Source organism: Drosophila busckii, chromosome 3L (assembly GCF_011750605.1).
Source record: "Drosophila busckii strain San Diego stock center, stock number 13000-0081.31 chromosome 3L, ASM1175060v1, whole genome shotgun sequence".
Lineage (NCBI taxonomy): Eukaryota > Metazoa > Arthropoda > Insecta > Diptera > Drosophilidae > Drosophila > Drosophila busckii.
Genome location: NC_046606.1, coordinates 2,820,723 through 2,847,259, shown reverse-complemented (window position 1 = coordinate 2,847,259; position 26,537 = coordinate 2,820,723). Strand labels below are relative to the sequence as shown.

Here is a 26,537-nt window from a genome sequence, read left to right as displayed (position 1 = left end):
TCTAAGGATTGGGTTCTAGGACCTGTATGTGCAGTGTGTTGAGCCTACAAAATGCAGGAATAACAGCCTGTAATGCAGATTTGATAAAAAGTTACAGACTTTTCAAAAATATTGTTAGTTTTTGTATAATATAATTATTTTAAATTTCAGCTGTTCAACAAATTGAAAAAACTCGGCTAATCTTTATGGCGCCCTAAAATATTTATTTACTATCGACAAGTGTTTTCTTAAGGAAATAAAACAAATGCTAAATGTGTGAAATAATTATTTGTAGGTTGTGTGATAACTATTTATTCTCATTCAGCATTCACTAGTGTTTTTTTTTTTTTGTTGTTGTTGCTCTTATACCATATACAATCAAAACTGTACTTAGTTCGTTTCTCAGTTTCAGTGTTTACTTCATTTTTTTTTAAGGATTTTTGTTACAAATTTGTTGCCGCTTTATAAATTTTTATTTGTAAATCTTAAAATGTAATATTATTGCGCAGTTTTCTTTTCATTCTCAGACATAAAATGTTTATCAAATGTGGAAATATAAATGCATCTGCGTGAGTGGTTCAGTTATTTAGTTCAGTTTCAGGCAATTTTTAGTTGGTATTTGTTTTAAATTTTTCATAGATAGCATGTACAAAAAAATATGATAAAATTGATTTTAAAAAATGCATGTATTTTATATTGTTGTTTATTATAATAATCTCTGTTTAGTTAGTTGAAATTGAAATTTTAGGATATCATCATCTAGAATGTTTATACTTTGCGCTAATTTGTTATTGTTTATCATAGAATTTGTAATAGATTTGTTCATTACTTAATAATAGTGCTAAATTATGAGCTAAATATTGTTTCCTTTTGTTTTTTGTTTTTCTTGCTGGTGTTTTTGATATATATTTACTTCACAAGGAGGCGCTAAACGATCATTTAAAGAATACAATTTAATACGACAAAATGCTGGCTTTGCATAAATAGAACTAACAGTAAGTTGCAGGCTGCCTCCTTTATGCACAACACTCTCATACTCCAAAATTAAACATAATCATAAACATTAAACGTATATACTTTGTAGAAGCCTATTAATTACATAAATAAAAAGAGAACCGTGTAAATCTTTAAAACAAAAAACGTTAACGTTACAAATTGTACACATAAACAAAAACGGTTTGTTGTGGGCTGCTTCCCGCATTTGGCTTTGGCTTCCTAGGCCCTCCTCAATGGAGGCCACTACTATGGGGCCAGCATGATGCGTATGTTCTTCGGCGTATTCTCCTCGTTCAGATGCTTCGTCGTATAGCGCAAAGCATTGAGCAGCGGCTCAGCTCTTATCGCCGGCTGCGCCTGCAGCAAACGCACACAGCCCTTGACGTCCACATGTGCGCCACGTGCGAATGCGCCCACCGGATGCACATGATCGTAGAGTATGACCAGTCCCACCATCACACGCAGCACCAGCATTTGTGTTTCCTCGCGCTCAATCTGCTGCAGCAGCTTACTAAAAGGAGAGACCAGATGTCAGGCAAATTCGCTTTGCAAATTTTATTTGTCTACTTACGGATTCTCCAGCATGCGTAGGCACACTTTGGCCATTGTGCCCAGCGTTTCGGTTGTGTTCTGTACATCGTCGGCATTGTCATTTACAAATTTGGAGGTGGCCTCGCTGAGCACCTTCAGCATGGGTGTGGCGTGGGCGTAGAACAAGGACATGCGATTCGCCAGCTCTGTGCTAACCAGCATGTTCTCCATGTTATCCAAGCGCTGTCTACTCACAATGCGTCTGTAGTAACTAAAATCGTTCTGTATGGCGGGTGTTTTCATCTGCAAGAAACAAAATTCAAATGTAAGCGGCGTTCAATTTAAAGCAGTTAGCGTGCACTGCTTGACAGCACTGCTTAGCTCCCAATTTAATTGCCAACAAACTAATTGCAGTACGTGAGATCAGCAATGCGATCTCACTTAATTTCAAACAATTTATAGCCCGGCCCAGAGTCTCGTCACTCAGGCAACGCCAGCTAACAAACATTTGAAGTCAATTTGGCTGTCAGGGCTGCAGTCGAAATCGTGCGTGAGAAAAACTCAAAACTTCTGAGCAGTGCCGACAGCTGGCTAAGCTGTTAAGACTCATCTCTTACCTTGGCACTGTATATATGCTATATATATTGCTAACGAAACTCAATATAAATACGTTATTAGCATAAATCGTAGCTGACAGTAACAAACAATGCGACGAACAGTAAGGAACAGCAACTGCGCTGAGTGGGTGAGCGATAATCCCAACTATTTATAGCTTACAACTCGGTTAATGAATTAATAATTTGAATAATGCATTATTGCAGTTACAAGTGCTATTGTTGTTGTTATTAAAAGCTTATCTAACAACAGCACAATATGCGTCATCAACATATTACGGCTACAACAATCAGCAGCAATTGCAGCAACAGCAACAAGAGCGACAACAGCAGCAGATACATCGGCCATACGCTCCAGTGACCTACACCCACCAGTATCCTGCCGATGTGCAGTCCATATGGTCCAGCGCACCCATTATGGTCTTTGATGAGCAGCCCAACAGTCTCGAGGAGCAGCGACGGCGTCAACAACAAGCTTATTGGCCCATTAATTACCCAAACAATAGAGCGCCAGACAGTTCCCATTTGAATAACAACAACAACAACAACAACCCACTCCCCACTACAACACGTGCTGCCAATCACAATTACAACAATGTACCTGGTTATTACTTTCAAACGAGCCGCCCTGCGCCCAGCCAACAAGAACTGGAGCAACGTGAACTGTTGACTGTGGCCGACACGCGTCGCGAGGAGGAGCAAGTGGTGCGCATTGGCGGCACTCACTCTCTAGCCACGCCCACTCCACCTGGCCACTACAACAACAACAACAACTACTATGCGCCTGCAGAGTATTTGCAGCCACGCGATTTGGCAGCAAATTATGCCAAACATTTTGCGGACTACTTGCGAAAATATCCTCGACGACTGCAGCCGTTGTACAACAGTGGGAATGCATATGTGGACAAGTGAATTTGTTGCAATAAAAGTAATGTTCAAGCTTATGGTCGTTGGTTTAACAAGCAATTCGATTGTAGAAACCAAAATGAGCAGTGAATTGAGTTCATTGCCTTTTGGCTGCCAAATTGGTGTCGTAGTTAGGAAAACATTAATAAAAACATAAATATTTTATACACTGTCTTCATTTCTTTCAACCAATGCTAATGTTAATGCATTTTTTAGTGAATTGCAGTGAAATCAATACTGCACTTAGAAACACTGCTTTGCTTTGAAGTCGAGTTCACTGCTTGCGCTGCAAAAGTCAATACATTTTAAAGCATACTTTGCGGTGCTCATAAGAGCATAGGCAAGCAGTGCGAGAGGGCAGTGCGCTGCTTCGAAAACGGAAGTAGCTGTTAGCTGCTAGTTTAGTTGGCCCAAAGCACGTCTGTGCTCTTTTTATCAGTGCCTGTGTGTGTGTGAGTAACTAACACTTAGACACACACATTGAACGTGTGCAAACTGCAAGAAGCAAAAGTTGAGCAGCATTATTATTAACTTCATTATTATGTTTGGCACATTGCAAACAAAAAGCGTACCAAACATTGACTGGCAGCTAAGCTCGGCGCAGCTACGATGTCATATAAAACTTTTACAAAACGGAAACGCGAGCCATGGGAAAAAAGCGCAGACAAACAGATTTGCCACAAAACTAAATCGATTAGAAATACAAAATCAATGGCAAACAGAGACAGCAGCGACTACAAAACGTGGAAGTTTAACCCACATTGAGCTACAATAGTCGAACATTTTATCTGTAAATTTGATGTGCGCTATTATAGCTTTATGACATGACTTTGTTTTATGTTAAAAGTTTACAGCCACGCCAAGTGGTTATAGCCAAAAAAAATTTAAGAAGAACTACGCTGCTATTTATAGCAGTTGCTCAATTTGGCTAAAGTTTCATTGTATGCGTGTAGAGACGCTAATGAGACTTTACTGTAGCATGCAGGCAATCGCAGTCTCTGAGCTATTTCATCAATGAGCCAAGCGCGTGCTTCAAGAGCAGAAAAGCAAACGAGAGAGTCAAGCCAATTAAAAATGCAACCACGCGCGCCATGAGCTGGCAGCTACTTCCAACTCCCACATATGGTCAACAATATGACAAACGCCAGTCAGTCAGTCAGTCAGTCAGCCAGCCAGCCAGCCAGTCAAGCTTCAGTGTTAGTCTTAAAGAAGACATTATGCCGCCTGACCCACGCTTAAAGCAAACCTTATAAGGCATAGACCTGTAATCAGGCATGTGTTTTGCTTGTTTTGTAACTCACCTTGTACTCATCGAATTTCAATACGAATTCCAGTATCTCAGCCAGTTGCTTGACCAGCGCTTGCTGTGTCTCCAAATGCTGTGTGGGATTCAGTTTGCCGCCAACCAGTTGACCCAATAGCTTGGGCACTATTTTATCCAACTCAAGCGAATGCTCGTAGCAACGCTTCAGTTTGATGACCAAAGGCAATACGGCTGACCAGGCTTTGCCCTGCACCTCGGGTGAGGGATCGGCAATGGCTTCGCGGATTTCTTTGTTGGCGCCCTGTGCAAAGCAAAAGAAAAACGGAAAACAGTTTTTTTTGTATTATTAGTTTCGTTGAAAAGCTTTTGCAAATGTGCGCTTGGCATGCAAACAATAATAAACGTATGTTGTAAATGATTTCTCGCTCTTTGCCGCTGACCACACAATTCAGGCTATTGTTTGATTAGAAGAACAACAGCAATGCAGAATCGCAGCAAACTGCGAGGCGTTGCGGCTTTTTGTGGTTGTTGTAGCTCAACTTTTATTATTTCTATGTCGCATGCAACAAAAATAAAAAACAATAACAATAACGACAACGCGCTGCTGCGATTTTTATCGACGCTTTATGATCTAAAAACAGGCACAATCAAACTAACGAACACTCATTGCATGTTGATTTTAAAAGTTTTTCAACAAATGGCGTTTATTATTTCAATTGAAGTGCTGCAATTTCTCTAATGCATGTTAATGGCAGTTAAATGTGCATTTTATAATTGAAAAACACTTTGAACTTGCATAAACTTCAACTGCTGTGCGCAAGCAGTGCAATTTATCGATAGCAGTGCAAGCAGTTCAATGGCTTGAAAGCAGCGCAGCCCAGCACAGTTCATTTAACTCGCTTTTGCACGCAAAGCTTTTGCTATGCATGTGTGTGTTCGTGTGTGTGTGTGTGTTGATTAGCTAATACACGGCCACGCCTACAAATTAACTATGCCATGTTTGCATACATTTGCTTTGCCTTTGGCTTAATTACGCATATGTCCGCATATCGCGTGTCTGAGGCAACAACCAAACAGTAAGTTGTGTTTTTTATACTGCTGGCATCTCTTAATTCATAATTTCAAACTGCAACTGCTTACATTTGAAAGAATTCTCTCGCTCTGCGTTGCTTAGCACGTGTTGTGTGTTTATAATTAAATTGCAGCACGGAAAAACATAAACATAATCAAAGGCAGAGGCAGACACACACTTAGCCAAGCACTCAGGCTTTTTTTGCTTTTGCCACCCGTCGACTGTTTGTTTTGGTTTTTTGTTTGCCGAGTGCTTTGGCATAATAAAAATGCAACTGTCTGCAACAAAGTCAACACACACACATGTGTGTGTGGGGAAGTTACACCTTGGCTATAAAGTCAAGCCATGTCGTCCTTGGGCATCTTGGCAACTGACTGCACTTGAATCTCAGCACAACAAACAACAAACAAATTAAAAAGCAATGCGAATATTTATTACGCTAACTGCACCAAAGCGAAAGCCTTAAGCATGAAACAAATACAAACTATAAACTTATAAAAAAGTAAAGCACTTGAGCGCATGTCACAACTTCAATCGCATAGCTAAAGTACCCTTTAAAGTATATAATGTGTGTATAAGTTGTAGCCATGTAAGAATTCAGAGCAAGTATGCAGCTTTGTTTGCCGCATTGTCTCGTTTACGGCACTGACTTTCTAAGGACTCTTTGGCAACGGTCGGTCGTGAAACGGAAACTGCGCTCCTGCTGCAGCTGCCAGCAGAGTCGGCAGAGAGAGTCACAGCTGCCTGCTTATGTGGGCAGGCCTTGGATTGTTTGTATGTGATTCAGTCTGTGCCTCTTCATGTTGCATTTATCGCACATTGCAACAAAGATACGTAGGCGTCGCCCCGCACACTTGCCACACGTTTATTCAATATTTGTTGATTCATCGCGTTTCTCAGCATCATCAGCAGCAGCAGCAAAGAACGTTGCATGCTCCAATAACAAAAGCACGTGCTGTCTGTTGTGTCCGCTTGTCTCTGCTTCATTCATTTTTAGCAAGAAAAACTTCAACAGCAACAACAAACTTGAACTTGCATGACTTTTGGATTGCGTGGTAAAAACATTAGACGTTTTGTAACTGTTTCTTTTTCATTTTAATTAACACTTTAATGCGCCCAACTTAGCGCTGCTTGAAAGCGCAATCAGCCCAGCGTTTCATTTATGCAGAGCGTACCCATGACTGCTGCATAGTTAATTAACTTTTGCAAATTTTCCACACATAGAAGCGCAGCTTGCCCACAGCGTTGTTAATGTTATAAGCTAGTCTCTCTCTCTCTCTTTCTCTCTCTCTCTATTGCTGCCGCTTTGGCTTTAATTGAAGATTTAATTACACACTCGCACTCAATGCGGAAATGAACGGTTCACTTTGATGCTAAGCAGTGTTGTTTCGATTATGCTAACTACTGCTTATCGATAATTACAACTTCAACTGCTTGCTTATCGAAAACACTGCACTGCTGTCGCCCACAACAAACGACGACGACGACGACGCAGTTTAACCGCAATAAAAATTAATTTCAGCATTTTTACTCAAGCAAACGCAAACAGCAATGACAGGAAAGTGTGGGCGTGCTATGCTCATATAAATATGTATGCATGTGTGTGTGCACATATTAACTAAGCGTGCATGAAATGCATTTGTTGTCACACATGTCGCAAAACTTGCTGTGCTGTTACTTTTTTTTTACTGTTGCCTGTCTGTCTCGCTGTGCAGAAATGTTTGCTAGGCATACTCTAACAAATTTAGAAAGAAAGGGTAGATGCATTAGCTAAAGCGCAGCTAAATTATATTATGCATTTTACATTTAATGCAAATTTAATGCTTTAAAGTCTTTCAAGCTTAGTCAGCGCGTTCAATTTCAGCAAAGCGTATTACTTAGTCGTGTATAATTTACATGGTATAGTATAATGAATGTTATAAAGACATGGTATAATATAATTTAAATTGTACATGCTAGTTACATTTTCTTAAAGTAGTTATGCTTATTCAACTCCCATTTTGGTTCAATTTGAACAAAGCGTATTACTTAGTCGTGTATAAACTACATATTATAGATAAACCCATGACATAGTATAAATTAAATTTTAATTGCTTGTTATTCAATCAAAAAGTAGACAAGCTTGTATTCATTTGCTTGCTAAGCAAAGCGTATTGCTTAGTCGTTCAGTTCAACTTTGTACAAACAAAAGCTTACAAGATGATGTCTCTCTCTTTCTCAATGGAATGTTGTATGCTTGACGCCGTGACAGTTGAGCTGAGCATTTTAATTTAGTTAGTCACGCGATTAGCAACTATTAATCAAAAATTGTTTTATCAATAACAAAATCTGTAAAATGAAAATACATTTTTGTCAATTTTCTTTTGGCTTACATCAGACTCTGATATAAATGACAAATAGAAATTCTAGTCACGAAATGAAATGAACAAATGATTTTGCTACTTTAAGGCAAAAAGCAGAAGTAGCAAAGCAACAAATCGCATGAGGAATTATCATACGATACTCAAAGGCGAATCAATGCAAATGTTTTGCTCTCTGACTGTTTGTTAGTGGTTTCTTTTTTTTGAAACCAGCTGATGACTATTAATCATTTAAATGAAATTCAGAGAAAAAAGAAACAACAAACTCCCACAGACATTGGGCCGCCCAACTGTTGACAAGTACTGCACACAATTTTCCCATGATAGAGACTGGGGAGCGCTCTTTGACTCTTGCTTGTCGACATAATTATAAATATTTCGTAACACATATATATATTTTTTTTTGTATTATTTCTTATGCGCTGCCTTCCGCTGTTTAATTATTCAATGTAGTACTTTGGCAAGCAAGAAATATACTATATAGCGTATGTAGTGAAAACATATGTTTACATATTGCGAAACGAACAATAATGCTCAACAAAGTGAGTCATAGAGTGTAAAAGTGCAATTGACTAAATTAAACTAAGCGGCATTTATGGCTTTGTTGTGGTTACAATTGCAATTGCAATTGCCACATGACAAACTCTGGAGTCTTGCACTTGTCACAGGTGTGAGGCAGCGCTTTATAAATAGTTAAGCGTAATCTGTTTTCAATTGAATAGACTTCAAAACTGAGAGTCTGTGTCTGAGTCAATCAGCTGATGCTGTTCGCTGCAGTTTTAATTGTAGTGCCAGCCACTCTCTGCTGACTAACTAAACAATCTATACATAATGTTTATATTAAGCGTGAGCAGCAGCTGATTTTAGTATGAGAACAAAGCAGTTGCAAAGCCACTGAACAAGCACATGCTAATTTAAGTGCCCAATCACACACACACACACACACATGCACACATGCACATAAAGTGTAAATGATGCGTAAACTTTCAGTTAACACAAAAGTTAAAAATAAACGTCTGTGGCCTAATTTTTACGTAAATTGTTGCTTCAATTCAAGGGCAATGGGCCATTAAAACGCACTTCACATCAAAAAAAAAGGAAAAACAATAACATTATAAAAAAAAAGGTTATAATCCCGCCGACTCGTATGTCACGAGCGTCGTATTTTATCAAGATAATCGAAATAAGCAGCGGACACAGCCCCAAGTGCAGTCACAACTACAACAACAACTAACGCCTGTCATAAAGATAAGATAAGTATATATTTTATCAGCTAGCAAGCAAGTGTGTGTGTGAGTGAGTAAAAAAAAAAAGCGCAACAGTTGCCAACACGTCGCATGTTATTTATGATATATTCAATGATTGCATTTAATTATCGTTTTGAGTCTTATCGTTAAACATTATGTTATAGCCCAACATGTGTTAGTTCATTTTACTTCAATGTGGGTGGTCATTGCACTTCTCGTTCTCTCTCTCTCTCCCTTTTGCACACTCAATGGCGTTGCCACTTTATTATTATATATTTATTAAAGTAAATACGCGTGGCTATAGCTAAACTTTAAGTATAAATTTAAGAGTTGCAAATAATATATTCTCAAATATGAATTTAGAATAATGAGCTGTAATTGGAATTCCCGCTTGTCTAAATTAAAAATATTGCACTGAAGGCTAAGGAAAAAATAATTTTAAATCTACACTTGAAGTTTAATTATTTAATTTTAATTAGCTAAAACTAAATTTGATAGCTCTTATATTTCATAAAATTTTGTAATGAAAATAAATATTATATGACAAATTGAATATGCTCAAATTTGAGCGATAAATAATGAGCAAGCTCTACAATTGATAACTATTGGGTTTTCCTATTCTGACGAGCATCTGACTTAACAAGATACTAGTAGCTAATGAACTCTGTTTTACAATGAAATTACTCACTTAAATCTATTTGTGTTTAACAGACAGACAGACATTTAAATGTTTTTTACACTTGCAGCTGTTTGGTAAACTGGGTTAAGATGCAGGCAACAAAAGATCAACTGAGCAATGTGGGCTATTTTAATTGACTTTGACGACACGCACACACTCAACTATATATGCATATATAAAATCTGAATACGTACACGTTGTTAAGGAAAACGACATAAAATTCCTGTGCCATTTCAGCTGCCTCAGTGGCAGCTCCAGCTGTCGTTGCCCCAAGCACAAAACGTAAGGCCAACAACCACAAATAAATAATTCTGCGCAAATTACAAACACGCACACACACACACACAGAGAGACGTTTAAACAAAAGCAGCACACATTTGTCTTAACATTTTGCAGCTTAAAGTTTAAATAAACAGAAGTCAACATCATTGCCAGAAGTTAGACACACTCTTAACTGTTACTGGCTTCTGGCTGCTGCTGTAAATGGCCATTGGCATTTTTAGTGGCACTTGAATGCTGTTAGGGCTAAAAGCAATTACAATAAAGTTCAAGGGCGCAGACAAGGGCTTCCTTTTAGTTCAATGCACCTTTAGCATAAAAGCTAATCCCACAGCTAGACAGTGTCCACCCACCACTCACCCAACATAATTGACTTTTAGCATTTGCAAAAATCATCGCCAGTTTATTCCAATTGAAATGAGTTTAAATTTGTTTAACCAAAAGTACGCGGCGCCCAGTGTCATTTCAATTGAGCAAACAAATTGTAGAGACTCGGACTGGGGCGTAGGCCACATAATAATTTCATGCGCATTTGCCACCTGAGTGTCTAAGTATGTGTGTGTGTGTGGGTAGGCAACATAATGTGGCAGCTAAAGTATTTCAAGTGCTGCTTGCGTTCAGGTGTGGGCGGCGTTTTTCTAATTACACAGCATATTAAAAATTCTATTTGATGGCAGCCTAACAAAATATAATCAACTTTTAATCACAAATATATGCAATTTGTTTACGTTACATTTACAACTCTGGGCAGCTTTTATTTTTAACACAATTTGAAGCTACAGCTACCCATTGTGCTTTATCTATTTACAGGGTATGTGGCGCACATTGGCGAAAATAAACAAATTTATTATGGACCGCAAGATTTTCGCATTGCCGCTTGTAAATTGTCTTAAAAATTACTGTTTACTCAACGATATTTATATGTGTTTTTATAATTGTTGTTGCTGCCTGCGCTACACGGCGTAATTAATTTGTAGCTCTGATGACGTTGAACATACGCAAATAAATACAAACACATACATAGCTACAGATATGTAAACAGTTGTTGGCCAAAAAAGCAAAAAAAAAACAAAAAAGTACAAACAAATGAGCCGTAAAATGTTACGAAAGTGAAAACGCATTACAAATTTTGAAATGTGCAATCAATAAAAAACTGTAAAAGGCTTAAACAATGCATTAAGGTCAGCTAAAATGCAATTAAAATACATAAAAAGCTTAGTTAGTTTTTTTTTGGCAACTGCATTTGACAACTTGCGGAAATAGAGTTGTCAACACTTTGACCAAGCTTAGAAGCAGACACAAAAGGTTTAGCCCCAAACATGAGTAGGCAGCCTAGACGGATGGACGGACAGACGTACGGATTATAATATGTAGACACGCGCACTGAGCACGCACATTATATCAATTACTTATACATATGCATATTGAGTAGACTGACTGACTGACCAACTGACTGCCACAAACCCAAACCGGAAGTGCCACAGCGCGACTTGAAAAATATTTTTATATAAAACGTTTAAATTTGTTCGTGGAACTAACTGAGACGAGACGGCAGCCCATTGATTTTTATAGCCGCTAAACTGGAACTGCAAATGGGGCTTAGGGAGCTGCTCTCGCTCTAATAATGACTGCTGCTCATTTTGTCATTATTTTGATTATTGTTGCCTGCCTGTCGCTTTCATTATAAAATTGACATGCAGCATTTGCGGGCTTTTGTGCTTAAAAATATATTTACATAAATATGCGTAGCGTTGGATTTAAATGTAGAACAGCTGTGGGGGATGTGAAATGTAAATAGGTCGCTGCTGGCAGCTAATTAATGCCATGTTTATAATAAACAGAACAGCTTAACTAAGAACTCAGAATTAGCTAATGTATGTACTTGGAATTATTTAAGCTTAAGCTTTAATTGCAAATTTTGTTAAGTTAAAATAAGCAACAGCAAATATTAATAAAGTTAAATTGCAGTTTTTGGATTAGCAAACTGTAATTAAAAAAAAATAAGCTTTTATCTTAACCTACTACACTTTTGAAAATATTTATAGGCGTTTTAGTACTTAAATTTTATTCTACACTCAACAATTTCTTATTAACAAACGTCTACTAATATAATTTAAAGTGAAATCATAATTCTACGCTCTAGGGAGAACCTCAACAAAACCTTGCATGGATGACTCAACTTCTTGTGCATATAAACAAACTTTTATATGGGCATTAGGCTTTGGCTCCATAAGCATAAACAGTCGAATTCAAATCCAAGCCGCAAAATGTTGAGCTGGCAAGTGTAGTTCAAGGCTGGAGCTGGTCTGATTACACACACACACACACACACACACAGCTATGTAGGTAAAGCGTTTATAATTACAATATTTAGCTGCCGTTGGTTATTGCCATAAACAATTAACCACATATTGTGCGGTATCCGGCCTCCTACGGCTTGAGCTCATCAAATTTCAATGGCGTTTTTTATAGAATTTGCAGAATTTCGGCAAAACTGGGGGGAAACCTCAATATGTTAGCTACCTAAATGAGGTGCTGTTGTTTATTGTATTACTTGTTATTGTTATTATTCAATGCGAGCGCTATTTAAGCTGTTATTGTTATTTTAGTCGCTAATTGGACTGCTTGCTTTCTCTGGGCTTATCAAAAACTCGCAATGAAAAGCGCAATAGCAACAACAAATAGATTGCACGACTTTTGAGCCATTTTATTTATTTAACTCTTTGCTTATTTTTTTGTTTGTTTGACTTGAGAGTTGCAGTTTCAGTTTTCACTGCTATTTATAGCCAGGCAAAGAAGTTGAGAGAACGTAAAGATTTTCCTTTTTCTTTGGCGCCCGGCCAAACAGATTTATAAGCAAGACGGAGGGGATCTCTTCGTTTGGGGTAAATAACCAGTTTGACTGTTTTATTTTTTTTGTGTTTTTGCATTGGTAACCAGTTCATCACCCACAGTCCGCAGACTGCTTGCCGTTTAAAAAAATAAAAATTGCAATGAAAATAAATAAAAACAATTTGTGCACGGGCAGCAACAAAAAGAATTGAGAGCGCATTTCAAGTTGTTGGTGGCTAAACAGGGGGAGGGATGGTATATAAAGGCTTTTTTTATAAAATGGTTACGAGGTCGTTTTTGTTGTGCTTTTGGTCACTTTTACCACTGGGTCACACACACACACACACACGCATACAAAGGAAATGAGCTCATTTGGTTGACATTTTGCAGTTCATTTGCGTTGATTAACGCCCTGGCAGACAAGAAATAAATTTCATTACGTTACGAATGTAACTCAATTTATAATTCGCACGACGGGCGCTCAAAAAAAAATCTAATTCGAGTTCGAATTTAAGCTCGCCATGCGAAAAGGTCAGCAGCAACAACAACGAAGTCTACTGAGCGCTGACTAAGAACTCTAAGAAGCAGCGCGCAAAGAAACCGCAAAAGAAACTGCGGGCAGAATGTTAGTTAGTGACGTCAGAGCAGCGAGCAGCGATATGTTTTAAAGAAAGCCATTGTCGATCGACACTCATGCGGGGGGGGCAAGAGCACACGTGAGTCAGAGTCAAAGACCAGAGCGCATACACATAAGAGAGCGCGCAAGAGCGAGAAAGAGCGTAAAGAAGCAAAGGTTAAATACTCAATTTGTTGCCATTTCGTTTGATTGCTGCCCTGGTCTGGGGCCTCAAAACTTATCAGTTGAGAGAGCAGCAGACAGAGCACACACACACACTAAATATTTAAACTGTTCTTGTTCAAATATGGCAACAAATCGCCAATTACGAGCAATTCCATTTAAAAACTTAGCCCCAACAACAACCGGTTAGCCTCTCTGTAGGCGCGGGGTACTTTACCCTCAAATTGAATGACGCACTCACCTTATAGATTTGTATCTCATCCAGCACCACCTCGGATTCCTTGAGCACACGATCCACCTCATCGTAGATCTCGCGTTCCGTTTCCGTAGGCGCTGCATTTTCAAAATCCAAGAACACGTCATAGGATTTAGCAGCACAACAATTTGAATCGTCGCGTGATAGCAGACTCAGTAATTTGCCCATTTTGTTAAGGAATTATGTATTTAAAATGTTTGAAATGCTTTTCTTTATATGTTTAATATTGTAAGCTGCAAGAGAGCGAAAGAGAAGGCGCAGAGGCGCGAGAGCAAGTTAGCAGCTGTTTTTTTTCGTCTTGTTACAAATTACACTTGCACCTGTTGAGGCTTAATGCAGAGGCCACTTAAAAGTTAATAAATTATTGTGACTGTGCCGCCCGCGAAGCAGCTGAAAATTTGTCTTTTTATTTTATCACTGTTTAGTTCTTTTTTTTTTGTAGATTGTTTAACTGAGTGCTCTGCGGGGGGCGTAACAGGGACATGCACAAAGGCTGTTTGCCATGTGTCTCTCTTTGAATCTATACATGTGTGCGTGTGAGTGTGTATGATGCTTGTGCGCAGGAAATGATGCGAAACAGCAACTTATCGAAATTAGTAAACAACTAGCACACACACACACACACACATGCACGAACATATGTATACAGAGAGACAACCACCGCAAGGCCAATGTGTTGAGGAAAATGGCAATTTTCCACGCCACATGTAAACAACACTCCCTTTTAGCTAAATTGCCTTAAGCATTGGCCAAGACATTGTGCGAGTTTTATTTATTAATATAAAAAAGAATTCGCTGTACTGGCGCTTTGGACTTTTGTTTATCTGCGAAACAGCGAAATGCCTTATCTGGCTGTCAGCTCTCACTTGCATACCCTAACCAGCAATCACAGGCAAGGAATATATGGCACATTGCTAATTATATTTATAGAGAATTTTTACAACAATTTCACACACGCACAGTCAGTCAATTGTTGTTGCTTTTGTTGTTGTTTAGCACGCTTATCAGTTATATTTTTATATGTACGCGATTTGATTACTGCTCAATGCGCCTTTTTCAGGGTGGTTGCTTTACTGCTGCATTGGAATTTTTAGCAAGGCAACATTTGCTTGAATAAAATACACACACACTCAGACAAACATGCACGCAACGCCAGTTTCGCGCTTATCACCTTTTTTTCTGCACAGGAGCTGCCTTTAGTTAAATTCGTTTAATGCTCGCACTCAAACATTTTACTTATACTTGACTAAAGTTAAAGTGCACGCACTCGCGACCTTCGACAAGTGTGGTCCAGGATTAATTATAAGCCAACCGACGCGAGCGTCTTTTTACCAAATTTACAACAACAAAAAGTGCAATGCTTTTTTTTTTAATTTTTCCGCGTGCGACGTGCTCACGATTTGACGGCAATTTTCGGAATGAACGTAGAATGAGAGAAATAAGAAAGAGAGAATGGCAAACAAGTGACAATAACAAAATCTAATATATCGTCGAGTGCATCGACCTGCCGCCGAGTGTGCCGGCCTCCACTTGCTATCGGCATCGATTCCATTTTACACATCTCTAAACAGGTGCCTGCGTGGAAATTAAACTTTCAGCTGGATTTTGTTTCATTTTTACAATAAATAAGATACAAGCGTAGCACTTGAGATGGCTGCTGCATCGCCCGTACGTACCAATTGGCATCCCAATATGAAACACAGCGACGTGGAGCGGTAAGTGACCAAACCCATAAAAACATCAGATCTTGACACTGCATTGTTGTTGTTTTCAGCTGGATCTGTCTTTACCCCGCGTATATAAACAGCAAAAAGACGCGTCAGGAAGGCAGGCGTCTAGCCAAAAATGAATGCGTGGACAATCCAACCTATGTGGAAATTCGCGATGTACTTTCAGTAGCTTCCATGCAGTTTGTCATAGAAAACAAACAATATTGCCGTGAGAAAAGCCGTGAGCTGCAATTCCGCGGACGAGTACGCGTGCAACTGCGCAACGCCGACGGTTCATTGTGCAACCCAAACTTCCCAACACGAGAGTCAGTCATGAAGCATGTGGCAAGCAAAATACCGCAGCTGAAGACCCGTCAGAACAAACCCAACGAACCAGCGGCGCAGCAGCAATCTGGCGGCGGCGGCGGCGCTGCTGCTGCTAGTAGTGCTGGTGGCGGCGGCGGCGGTGGTGGCAAGAAAGGCAAAGGCAAGCGCCGTTGAATGGTGTGTTGACAGTTGTTAAGTTGGTTCTCTTGTAATAAATATTTGACAATGTATAAAATAAATCGCAATGTGTTAAGTTCAAGTGCAAGAATGCGGCCTTGAGCAAATATTGTTGTATTTAGCATAGTATACATATGTCAGAGATGACCCCATAAACTAAATTAGTTAATATATGAGTATGTGTACATGTTAGTATTTAAAGAGCCCGTGCTCAATTGGAAAATGTCTCAAGATCACATGCTGTCAGCGAAAATTCTGGCAAGAGTTAAAGCGCAAAACAAAATCAAATCGAAATTCGACTGTCAGTCACGAAAAGCTCCAAAGCAACGTCTACGATTTCACTCAGTCAGCGTATAAAACCCTCTGCGCGTTGCCCAAGTAGCGCCAAACTTCAATTGGAACAACGCCAAGACGCAATACGGAAAATGACGCTTAAAGTACTTGGCTTAGCGCTGCTCATACAGCTCGCTGCCGCAGCTACCATGTCCAGCAGCACAACGGAAGCATCAACAATAACAACAACTACTACTCAAAGCAGCAGCAGCACGTCCGCTTCCCGTTATAGCAATCCGTTGCTGGAGCATAAGCACGAACGTAACTGCAAGGCCATCTGTGAGCACTGCGGTTGCTTAGGTTTCTATTGCGGCGAGGAGTGCATTTGTGAGTGCAACGACGACAGCTCCAACACTGAATGCATACACACCATGCAGGTGAAGTTCGAGGTCAAGTTCTAGCCATAACTCCTGCTAACCATAGGTATTTTTTTGATAGGTAAATGCGCGCTCGCTCAATACACCCTTTGAGATACTTATCCAGGGTCCAAGCAGCAATCGCTTTGTGCGCAACGCCCAGCAATTCGAACAGCAGCCTGGTAATGCCGATCGGCGCAATCGTCGCTCCACCATTACTATCTATAGGCCATCAACAGATCGTAAGCGAGCCCCTTTTTCCTTAAATGCCTTGGACTTGAGCACGCCTAAGAAATCAGAGTTGGCGCGTCACAAGCGCTCTGTGGAACATCTTGAATGGTTTAATGATTTTGCCAACAGCTTCGTGCGTCCCTCACCCTTGGGCAGCAATGCATATAAGCAACGTGCTTCCAAACGTCAAGCCGCTACCACAGAGCGTTTGCCAAGTCCTCAACGCGAACCTTGGTTTTTGGAGCAAAAGGCGTCTCGGCTTACACGACCAGCGCCGCTCTTCAAACGCCACCAGGAGGAGAGCGAGGAGGAGCCGCGTAGCAGGAAATCCAAACACAGCTCAACACGCAAAAGAACAAAATCCATTTCCATAGAAGATGAAACAGAAACTGAAGCCCCCAAGGCCAAACCAGAAATACGCCCATTTCGAGATGCTTTGCAAGTAGTGGAGCGTATTCCTCGCGTGCTGCAGGATACGGTTACTCATCTGGCCGCTGACAATGACAACAACAATGGCGATGTATTTAGTTTAAACATTATGAATGATGTATTACCAAGTGGCAACTCAGCTGAGCGCACGGAACGTCCCAAGCCGCGCCGTTCCAGCAGCAAAAGAAGGAGTCGCACTCGAGACAGTGTTGTGGGCAGACGATCAGCATATACTGTAACACCTGCGCCTATTGAGCTACCAGCGCCAGCACCAGCGCTGCCTGCATTTCCACTCGCGCCCCGTGGACTACTCTTGCCCTGGTTACGCCAGCGACGACTTATGCGTATGCGCGGCGAATAAATAAGAAGTTTGTAAATTCTAATTTATTTGTATATCTAATTTATTTTTTGTTTTGTTAACAAGCGACTGAATAATAAACGTTGGTAACCTTCCAACACAGCAAACTAAAGTTCCACAATAAGATTTGTTTTAATGCTGCTCGATTTATGCAAAGAAAATTTAATTTTGAACTGGTACTTGCTGCTCTTGGGAAAATAGTGCCGACTTCTAGGAATGAACAAAATAGCTACAAGTGGAGGAGCGTACATATATTTATCGATTGCATTACTATGAGAGAGAATATGAGCGCGCGCGCGGGCGAGAGAGAGATCGGGAGCGCGAGGCTCGCTTATTTGACAGTGGCATTGGTAACAAAAATTAACAGTTGATCGTTGGAAGCTAAACAGTGCGTATCCATAATACACTTGTTGCTGCTGTACGAGCGAAATTTAAAGAGGCGTCCCAACAGGTAGCCAAAGCAAGAATTAAAAGTGCAAATCACAAACAAACAAAAAAAAATATGTGTATGTAGTTGAAAAAACATTTTTGTCTTAAAGAAGAAGAGAAGAGCGAAGCGAAGCAAGTCAACGCTTTTGTTTGTAATCGCAATATTACAAAGTGCAACAATGTATACAGAATACATACAAACATAAATACATACAAATTGTATGTATGTATATGTTACAGATATTTTTACTTTGCCTCTGCCGCGCTCTGTTGGTCTGCGCACTTGGCTTTGCTGGCGTTTCGTAAAAACAAAAGAAAAGTGAACTCTAGCAGATAAACAAAAAGAAATGCTGAGAGTAAAGGCGTGACAGTAGCATCAGCTGTGATAAATATTTGTTTTACAATTAATATACAGAACAGTAAATGTTGGGTGTGTGTGTGTGTGTAAAGATTCAAAACGACTCCCGCTTGGCTTGATTAAAATTTGTTAGGCAATTTGAATTGATTGCCAAGTGCATCGAACTGAAACAATTGATTAAATCTGCTATATATATTTACACATGAGTTGTTAAATTTAGCATATATATGGTACAATTAGAAACGCACATGTGAATTTGTTTTTATTGAAGTGCCACTAAAATGTACTATATATAAAAAGTCGTGTAACTAACGGACAAGTACGAAGCCAGCGACTAAAAAGTTTGCGATAAAAGATAACGAATACATAAGTACTCAACTATTTATGAACTATGTACAATAAAGTTTGTTTTTTTTTGCTAACGATAAGCAGTTGGATTTGTTTGGAAGAAAAAACAGCTGAGAAAGCGTCTATTGTTTATCATTGATAGGGCTGAGTAATGGTAATTTAGTCAAAGTTATTTGAAATACATTAAGCATGAGATTGCTAAATGCACAGATTGTAAATAATTATTTTTAAACCTGGCAACAGCTTACTCAAAAGTTAGATATTGATATCGCTGCTTATCCTATATACAGATATAACCGAAGACTGGTCAGTTTTATCTTAAGTTGAAGCAATTGAAAGATAGAACTTATCATTTTGAATACTTTATCAAACAATGTGTGTATTTTATTTACATAAATATATACACATACATACATATATGAAATAAGCAAACTGTTCTTTATTATCTATATTAATCCACAGCATGTATTAAATCGCACATACCCATACACCCACACTCAGCGATAAATCCATAAATTCCAATAATGGAAGCCTGGCGCAAATGGCGGGCAGGTCGCCGGACCGCAAAGCTGCCTGAGGATGTCGACGATGGACTGGAGACTTTGGAGGAGTACACGCAGCGCTGGCGCTCTGTACGCATCATCTACTTTACCATGTTCCTTATGTCCTTGGGCTTTAGCATTATCCTGACGGGCATTTGGCCATTTCTTAACAAGGTGCGTATTTGAAAAAGAGAATGTGCATGGTGACAGTTAACAAACTTACGCTTTTTAGCTAGATCCCAATGCGGGCAAAGAGTTTATGGGTCTAGTTGTGGCAGCGAATCCCTTGGGCCAGATGATCTTTAGCCCCATATTTGGCTGGTGGGGCAATAAGCTGGGCAACATACGCCTGCCATTGTTGATCTCATTGGCGCTCTTTACGTTTGCTAGCGGCATGTATTCCTCGCTGGAGCTGCAGCCACCTAATGTCAAGTACTGGATGCTTGCCTCACGTTTCCTTATTGGCGTCAGCTCTGCCAACATAGCCCTGTGTCGCTCGTATCTGTCGGCAGCAACGCGTCTAAGCGAGCGCACGCATGCTGTGTCTATGGTGTCGTTGGCACAGGTGCTAGGATTCATTATAGGTCCGGGACTTCAAGCGCTGGTGACACCGCTGGGCAGCAATGGACATGTCTGGCTTTGGGGCACAATGCACTTCAATATGTACACAGCCGCTGGCTGGATAAACGTGCTGCTGAGCATGTGGAACTTTTGTTTGTTTCTGCCGCGATATTTCCAGGAGCATAAAATTGCAGCACGTGAGATTATGGTCAAGCAGGGCAGCACCTCGGAGCGCGCTACCTGGAAGGGCATTAAACCGAATTACTTCTCCGCCTGGTCTTTGATTATAGCCTTCTTTGTGCTGGTGTTTAACTTTGTGCTACTCGAGACGTAAGTACTGCTTATAAAGCTTGCTCCAACTCTAGGAATGCTAATCTTACGTCTGCTTAGGCTGGGCACCTCTTTGACTATGGACATGTTCGCCTGGACCAACGATCAGGCGCTGAGTTATATGGGTTTGATGATGGCCGCAGCTGCTATCATATCGCTGGTCACATTCTTGCTCATTAAACCGTTATGCGGGCTCTTTGCGGAACGTTATGTGCTTATCTGGGGCGGCTTCTCTTTAATGGTGCTGGGTCGCCTGCTCTACATACCCTGGGGACCAGATCCCCCCAAGCTGGCGGCTGCTTATAATGCTAGCGCCAATCTCAGCATGGATGATCCTATCTACTTGGGCTGTCCACCAACGCAGGATTGGTGCAGTCAACTGCCTGCGCTTACATTGACACAGTTCATCGTTGGCTTTGCGCTAACGTCGGTGGGATATCCCATTGGTGTGACGCTTATACAAACTATATTCTCCAAAGTGCTGGGTCCGCGACCTCAAGGTGTCTGGATGGGCATGATGACTGGCGCAGGCTGCTTGTCGCGTGTCTTGGGTCCTCTGTTTGTGGGCTCCATATACACCCGCCTGGGCACCTACTGGACCTTTGGTGTTACCTCCTCTATGATGCTTATCTTCATGATCTGGTTACTATACACCAAGTAAGATATAAATAGTTAAGACTGCGTTACAAGTTGCCAACTAACTTCTGAATCTTTTAGCAAATTACTTATACCTCCCACTTTTGATAAGCCAGAAGCAGCTGTGGAGATGAAAGTACTGCCACAGCTAGACGCAGATACAGCATCGCCCAAGCATGAGGAGTCGGACGTGCTGCTGGCTGCTGCATCCAAGACCGTACGCCTTATACCTAGTAGCAAGGCATAGACTGCAATACATAACTTACTATATACAATACTGCCCTTAAGTTTATAGTTCACAAAGCAATATTTTTTATAAAAATTTAATTTGATTTTAAGTTTTATTGGTATACTTTCGCATCGTACAAATCCAATAAATTGTTGTTTAAGCTTAGATATCATGAGATAATGTTGCAACCTAATACGATGCGAGCTGCCACATTATATCAAGTCAGACAGTGATTGCTACATACATGTATAATATATATGTGTTATGATTAGTAATGAGAATAGAATTGCCTTGAGATGCGTGCTAAAATTAAGTCGGTGTTTTTATGTGTGCTGCTCTACCAAGGCGCTGGCAGCCACAATAGTAGTATAGGCAACTGTTCCAGTTGATGTGGATGAGAATGAAGATGATCATGATACAGATGTTGATGATGTTGCATTATTGGCAAGTGGACTAGCCAACCTGATTCATCACCGAGGGTGTTGCATGTGCAATTCGGTAGCGGCTGTGCCAATACTCAGCTGCTGCCGTTGTAATAAAACTCATCTCAGTAGGGCGCATAGCGGCGACCTGGCGGTGATGGACCGCGCATGCCACGCGACGATATCATGCGCTCGTCAAACGAGTCACGACTAAAGTCGTCATAGCCATGCGGTGTGGGGGAGCTGTGTACAAAGAGAAAATAGTTTTATTAAATTTTCTATACTATCGATCGCTATTCGAAACTTACCCATAACGACTCATGCCGTTGCTGCTGCGTGGGGGCGGCGGCGAGCGGCGACTGAACATGGTATCGTAGCCACGTGATACACTGCAGCTGCGCAAGCTGCCGCTCAGCGGTGGGGGCAGCGGCATGGGCTCGCGACGCGATATGGGCGGTGGTGGAAAATCTCGTATACGCGATGACTGATAGCGACGTTCGTACAGATCACGCGTATCTTCAAAACGGCGGTCATAGTAATCATAGTCCTGTAGGCACATAAAGAAAAGTTAATTAGTTTTTAATGAAACTATGTACTTGCATAAACTTTTGCTTGTATAAGAAGTTAATATTAATTTTACCGGGTCGTTTAAGCAAACAAGTTCGTCAGCCGTTTAGGCTTGTTTATTGTTTATTATTGTTAAGCGACCCGTCTCTATGATTTAAAAATTTAAATTTACCCTAAAGCCGTCCATAATGCGATCACGCAGGAAGGGCGGCGGTGGAGGTGGTGGCGGATACGGATCACGACTATACATGCGATCTCTGTAACCACCAGCGCTGAGCGGTGGTGGCGGCTCGCGACCACCGGCGCCTGTCCAGCGCGGACATTCTTTCGACCAATGACCGGAACGGCCGCAACGGTAACACTGCTCCGGATCGCCCATTCCGGGTTTCGGGCGCACACGACTGGTTGAGACCTGCACCTTGAGCGGCTGGCCATCGACAACGCGACCGTTCAACTCCTTAATTGCATCCTGCACATCACCGACACAATCCAAATGCACAAACCCATAGTTCCTCACAATGTCACATTCGACGACAGTACCGTATTTTTGAAAAAGTTCACGCACCTCGGGCGCACGCGTTTTGTCGGTTAAGTTGCCAACAAAAATTTTCGTTGTGGGCGTATTGGGAGCGCGTCGACTTTTGGCGGCCTCCACCTTGATAGCGTTATCGTTCAGCACGTAACCGTTCAAGTTTTGTATGGCATCGCGACCCTGCTGCTCGGTTTCCATGTGCACAAACCCATAATTCTTGACAACATCGCATTCGACGACAGTACCGTATTTCTCGAAAAGCGCACGCAGCTCGGTTGCCTGCGTCTTTTCATCGAGATTACCGATGAATAACTTGAACGTGCCGGCTCCGGGCATCACGGCGACGGTTTCGGCTACGGCGTCTTCCACGGTTCTTCCGTTATCAAATAACAAACTGCGATATATTTCTACGTAACTCTACGCGTTCTGTTGCACTGCGCACAGCTTGAGAGGCGGCAACGACGGATACGGAGACGGCGATCGCGACCTCAAAATTAAAAAGGAAGAAGAAGCATTGCAATTTTTTCATCTTGAACTTAGGCAAGGGCTGTGGGAGCAAGCTAAGCATTTTTTTTTTTATATTTAAGGAAACTAAACGCGTCTACATGCAATACTTTTAATTTTCAAACACACACAAACTCATTAGGCAAAACAAGATGGCGGCGACTGCGAAAAAGACGGCGGCGAGCCAAACCCGTGCCCGTTGTTGAAGTAGTGGACGTGGACGACGAGGCTCCAATAGCAATTTAACTACATTAGCGTGTAAAATATTCTTACCTGTGCTCACTGGCAAAATCAAAATATGATATATATTGTTAAACTCCCCAATATTTTTGTAAATGATTAGCAGCACAAACAAATGCGTGCGGTTTTTTCAGTAAATTTCAACAGTGTTAGACAACGGTGATGTAATTATCCAGCAAGCCGTGTTGTACACCGATAGTATTTTCATTTACAGAGCTGAAATTTAAGCTAGTCGGTTATCGATGACACCAAACTGCGCGCCTTCAAATACAACAACAAGAAAAAAGCGGGAAAGACATAATCTGTTTTTGTTTAATGAAGGACGCGAAATGATGGAAACACCCACGGGACCGTCAACGCGTCCCAGTCGTGTTGCCACACCAAGGCTCTCGGAGCGCAAGAAGCAATTGTTCCGAAGTCGCAGCTCCATGCTAGACCAAATCGATGACGACAACATGGATCCTCTACTGGGCATAGAACCACTCAGACCAAAGTCTCAAGTCACTGAAAACAGTGATAAGTTAAACAAAATACGCAACTTATTTGACGTTGCTGGTAATGCTGGGGCACATAGGTTCCGACTACGCAGCAGTACAAGTAGTTCACCGGAGACAAATAAGGAGAACAAAGGCTTAATGCGGGGAGGCACACGTGGCGGCGGTGCTATGGCTGTGTCTGACGAACAGCTGCCTCATTTGTTTACAACCACCATGCGTATCAACAGCAACAGCAGCACCAGCCAGACCTCAAGTCCACGCACACCCAGAAGAAAGAATGACTCTGTGATCAACATCTCCAGTGACTCAAATTCGGCAGATGATGTGCAGCAACGCAGCGCAGTAAAGCGTGCACACAAGCCTACATCTGTTTCTGACTCCTCGCCTGGGTCACCACAGAGCAAACAGCGCAGAAAGTTGGAGGAATGCATACCTACTGGCTTATTTTATTCACACGCTAGCACATCGCAGGCTACGAAGCACCTCAGCTCTGTTGTGGCAAGGCAAACTAAAAAGCCTAGAAAGTTTAGAGTTGTGTCGCCCCCGTCGCGTCCACGATTGGGCGTCGGTAGAGGTGTAAAACATAAAATAAGAAAACCGCAACGTCCTATGACAGGCACTGCTGTGGACCTCGATGACATTATGGGCTCGCTGCGCAATGAAAAGTTGCTGCGTCTTATAACGACTAAACGTGAGGAGCGTGCCAAGGCGGAGGAAGTGCATAAAATACTCCGTAGTGCCAAAGATCCCATTAAAATGGCAAAGCCGCTGAGTGTCATGGCTGGGGACGATGCAAATAACAACAATACCAATGCAGACACAACAATGGGCTTTTCAGATTTCAGTGATGAAGAACAGTTAAATGAATCTATACCTGTGGAGCCCGTTATACCTTTAATACGTTATGAGAACACAGCTAGTACCGACAATACTACGAATACGGATAGCAAACGTAAGTTCTTTAAGTCGGGAAATCGCAGCTCAACCAGCATGGAGGTACGTATTACGGATAACATACGCGCCAGCGTTAACCACGGCAAGATTTCGCTAGTTGAGGCGCCAGTTAGGAAGCCTCGTAAGCTGCGCGTAAAATCATCCACGATCTTCTCTGCTGAGCAGGCCACTGTGGATGCTATACTGCGTAATCTGGATGACACCGTGATCGATGAGATAATTGAAGCGGAACCAACGCCGACACCTGTGCAGCTTGAGGTAGCAACTATTGCAGATCCATATGCTGCATATCGTCAACGCCTGCCCTATAACACAGATGATCTCACCACCATTGAGCAACAGAATGTGTTGCTTGAGTTTCTTATTAGCAATAATATATGCACGGATGAGAATTTTGAGATATTTATAGGAGATCCAGAGAATCATAGGTATGAAGCTGAGCGCATAGTCGATGAACTGTTTATGGCTATCAATGTACAGGAAATGGAGCAGCAGCTTCCTGCAACGCAGGCCGAGCTACCCATTGCTCAGCATGAGTTGTCAACTGTTCCAAGTGAGGTGTCAACTGATCCAGCTGTGATGCCAGCTGCCATGCAATCCGTGCCGTCCATTTGCGAGTCGCAGCAAAAGATGTTTCCCATTTTTACACGGCGCTTGCAGCCCATACAGCTACCACCATCACGTCGCAAGTTGAGCAGCTCTACGCGTCTTACAAGCGCTGCCTCTGGGGCTGGTCAACTTCAGATAGATGCCGGACAAAAGGCATTTGGAGCCAAGCAGTGCCACCAGTGTGGCTTAGTCTATACGGTGCATGAACCTGAGGAGGAGCAACTGCATCTTGAATACCACGAATCAATTCATGTACTGCGTTTTAAGGGTTGGATTGACGAAGACATTGTGGCCGTCTGTCCGGACTGGGCGCCGGATGGGCGTATTATACGCATAACAGAACGTGCGCCCGCTGCACGCTTACAAAGGCTTAAGGAATTAGTCATAGTGGTGGACAAGGAGCTGGGCTACTCCTCGTATATTGTGCCATCCACATTTGTCGCCTACTTTGCGGTGCGTAAACAACAAATTGTAGGCTTGTGTCTGGTCCAACCATTGGCGCAGGCGTACCGCTTTATTCAAGTTGATGGCACTGATTATTTTAGCGAGGAGACTTTTGAGGCTAGGTGAGTCTTATATACGAACCTTAGATGTATCTTTTTATTTACTTTTATTGCTTTTAGCTGTGGCGTCTCGCGTATTTGGGTAACTCCGCTTCAACGACGTCGAGGCATTGCCACTAAATTATTGCGAGTTGTGCAGAGCCAGACCATATTGGGTAGTGATATACCGCGGGATCGCATTGCTTTTAGTACGCCGACAGATGCGGGACGTGCGCTGGCGCAACACTTTACGCAGCAAGAAAATTTCCTGAGCTATGATCAGTGAGAGCAAGTCGGTTATTGAATAGCTGGCAGAGGCCTATTGGCATTTATTCATTATTATCGTAAAATAGCTAATCATTATTGTTATGCAAGCAGAAAAAAGCTTTATTATAAACCATGTTAATTTCTTTATCTATTAATTTCGAAAATATATTTTATACCCGCCAACAAATGAACTACTTTATGTGCATTGTTATCGAACGAGCTTATCGAGCAGCTAC

The 26,537-nt window shown here is 41.5% G+C and overlaps 7 protein-coding genes across 9 annotated transcripts; 5 read left to right on the top strand and 2 right to left on the bottom strand.

Annotated features, from left to right (window-relative positions):
• Nucleotides 1-305: 305 nt before the first annotated feature.
• LOC108600501 (protein FAM49B) lies at nt 306-15,247 on the bottom strand. The gene is made up of 5 exons (XM_017988135.1): nt 14,986-15,247; nt 13,800-14,047; nt 4,328-4,591; nt 1,547-1,809; nt 306-1,486 (listed from the first exon to the last, which is right to left on the bottom strand). Exons 2-5 carry the CDS (start codon nt 13,980-13,982, stop codon nt 1,222-1,224), a joined length of 975 nt encoding a protein of 324 aa, XP_017843624.1. The 5' UTR covers nt 13,983-14,047; nt 14,986-15,247; the 3' UTR covers nt 306-1,221.
• Nucleotides 2,186-3,173, top strand: LOC108600502 (protein kinase 4). The gene is made up of 2 exons (XM_017988136.1): nt 2,186-2,251; nt 2,328-3,173. The coding sequence occupies exons 1-2, from the start codon at nt 2,213-2,215 to the stop codon at nt 3,030-3,032; spliced, it is 744 nt and encodes a 247-aa protein (XP_017843625.1). The 5' UTR covers nt 2,186-2,212; the 3' UTR covers nt 3,033-3,173.
• Nucleotides 15,248-15,360: 113 nt separating the features above from the next.
• Nucleotides 15,361-16,109, top strand: LOC108600503 (signal recognition particle 19 kDa protein). The gene is made up of 2 exons (XM_017988138.1): nt 15,361-15,529; nt 15,589-16,109. The coding sequence occupies exons 1-2, from the start codon at nt 15,465-15,467 to the stop codon at nt 16,022-16,024; spliced, it is 501 nt and encodes a 166-aa protein (XP_017843627.1). The 5' UTR covers nt 15,361-15,464; the 3' UTR covers nt 16,025-16,109.
• A 65-nt stretch (nt 16,110-16,174) lies between these two features.
• On the top strand, nt 16,175-17,761 carry LOC108600500. Its single transcript, XM_017988134.1, has 2 exons — nt 16,175-16,737; nt 16,799-17,761. The coding sequence occupies exons 1-2, from the start codon at nt 16,453-16,455 to the stop codon at nt 17,735-17,737; spliced, it is 1,224 nt and encodes a 407-aa protein (XP_017843623.1). The 5' UTR covers nt 16,175-16,452; the 3' UTR covers nt 17,738-17,761.
• Nucleotides 17,762-18,087: 326 nt separating this feature from the next.
• Nucleotides 18,088-21,527, top strand: LOC108600477 (major facilitator superfamily domain-containing protein 8). Of its 2 annotated transcripts, XM_017988094.1 has the most exons (5): nt 18,088-18,185; nt 19,332-19,585; nt 19,644-20,302; nt 20,363-20,959; nt 21,020-21,527. In XM_017988094.1, the coding sequence occupies exons 2-5, from the start codon at nt 19,394-19,396 to the stop codon at nt 21,183-21,185; spliced, it is 1,614 nt and encodes a 537-aa protein (XP_017843583.1). In that variant the 5' UTR covers nt 18,088-18,185; nt 19,332-19,393; the 3' UTR covers nt 21,186-21,527. The 2 variants fall into 2 exon arrangements, with proteins under 2 accessions (XP_017843583.1, XP_017843584.1); XM_017988095.1 differs by lacking the exon at nt 18,088-18,185 and having other exon boundaries at nt 19,496-19,585; nt 19,648-20,302.
• An 89-nt stretch (nt 21,528-21,616) lies between these two features.
• LOC108600478 (RNA-binding protein lark) lies at nt 21,617-23,566 on the bottom strand. 2 transcript variants are annotated; one of them, XM_017988097.1, is made up of 4 exons: nt 23,466-23,566; nt 22,329-23,175; nt 21,898-22,136; nt 21,617-21,832 (listed from the first exon to the last, which is right to left on the bottom strand). In XM_017988097.1, exons 2-4 carry the CDS (start codon nt 23,022-23,024, stop codon nt 21,715-21,717), a joined length of 1,053 nt encoding a protein of 350 aa, XP_017843586.1. In that variant the 5' UTR covers nt 23,025-23,175; nt 23,466-23,566; the 3' UTR covers nt 21,617-21,714. The 2 variants fall into 2 exon arrangements, with proteins under 2 accessions (XP_017843586.1, XP_017843585.1); XM_017988096.1 differs by having other exon boundaries at nt 22,329-23,566.
• Nucleotides 23,567-23,608: 42 nt separating this feature from the next.
• Nucleotides 23,609-26,428, top strand: LOC108600476 (N-acetyltransferase eco). Its single transcript, XM_017988093.1, has 2 exons — nt 23,609-26,058; nt 26,116-26,428. Exons 1-2 carry the CDS (start codon nt 23,675-23,677, stop codon nt 26,318-26,320), a joined length of 2,589 nt encoding a protein of 862 aa, XP_017843582.1. The 5' UTR covers nt 23,609-23,674; the 3' UTR covers nt 26,321-26,428.
• Nucleotides 26,429-26,537: the final 109 nt, after the last annotated feature.

Bases quoted from the DNA above. Each gene is read 5' to 3' on its own strand.
- LOC108600502 (XM_017988136.1), top strand. From the start codon at position 2,213: ATGCGACGAACAGTAAGGAACAGCAACTGCGCTGAGTGG. The intron at 2,252-2,327 runs GTGAGCGATAAT...GCATTATTGCAG, and splicing joins ACAGCAACTGCGCTGAGTGG to TTACAAGTGCTATTGTTGTT.
- LOC108600501 (XM_017988135.1), bottom strand. From the start codon at position 13,982: ATGGGCAAATTACTGAGTCTGCTATCACGCGACGATTCAAATTGTTGT. The intron at 1,810-4,327 runs GTGAGTTACAAA...TGTTTCTTGCAG, and splicing joins TGAAATTCGATGAGTACAAG to ATGAAAACACCCGCCATACA. The intron at 1,487-1,546 runs GTAAGTAGACAA...CTCTCCTTTTAG, and splicing joins CTACGCATGCTGGAGAATCC to TAAGCTGCTGCAGCAGATTG.
- LOC108600503 (XM_017988138.1), top strand. From the start codon at position 15,465: ATGGCTGCTGCATCGCCCGTACGTACCAATTGGCATCCCAATATGAAA. The intron at 15,530-15,588 runs GTAAGTGACCAA...TGTTGTTTTCAG, and splicing joins AAACACAGCGACGTGGAGCG to CTGGATCTGTCTTTACCCCG.
- LOC108600500 (XM_017988134.1), top strand. From the start codon at position 16,453: ATGACGCTTAAAGTACTTGGCTTAGCGCTGCTCATACAGCTCGCTGCC. The intron at 16,738-16,798 runs GTGAAGTTCGAG...TTTTTTTGATAG, and splicing joins AATGCATACACACCATGCAG to GTAAATGCGCGCTCGCTCAA.
- LOC108600477 (XM_017988094.1), top strand. From the start codon at position 19,394: ATGGAAGCCTGGCGCAAATGGCGGGCAGGTCGCCGGACCGCAAAGCTG. The intron at 19,586-19,643 runs GTGCGTATTTGA...TACGCTTTTTAG, and splicing joins TTTGGCCATTTCTTAACAAG to CTAGATCCCAATGCGGGCAA. The intron at 20,960-21,019 runs GTAAGATATAAA...TGAATCTTTTAG, and splicing joins ATCTGGTTACTATACACCAA to CAAATTACTTATACCTCCCA.
- LOC108600478 (XM_017988096.1), bottom strand. From the start codon at position 23,024: ATGCCCGGAGCCGGCACGTTCAAGTTATTCATCGGTAATCTCGATGAA. The intron at 22,137-22,328 runs GTAAATTTAAAT...ATGTGCCTACAG, and splicing joins GCATTATGGACGGCTTTAGG to GACTATGATTACTATGACCG. The intron at 21,833-21,897 runs GTAAGTTTCGAA...CTTTGTACACAG, and splicing joins AACGGCATGAGTCGTTATGG to CTCCCCCACACCGCATGGCT.
- LOC108600476 (XM_017988093.1), top strand. From the start codon at position 23,675: ATGACACCAAACTGCGCGCCTTCAAATACAACAACAAGAAAAAAGCGG. The intron at 26,059-26,115 runs GTGAGTCTTATA...TATTGCTTTTAG, and splicing joins GAGGAGACTTTTGAGGCTAG to CTGTGGCGTCTCGCGTATTT.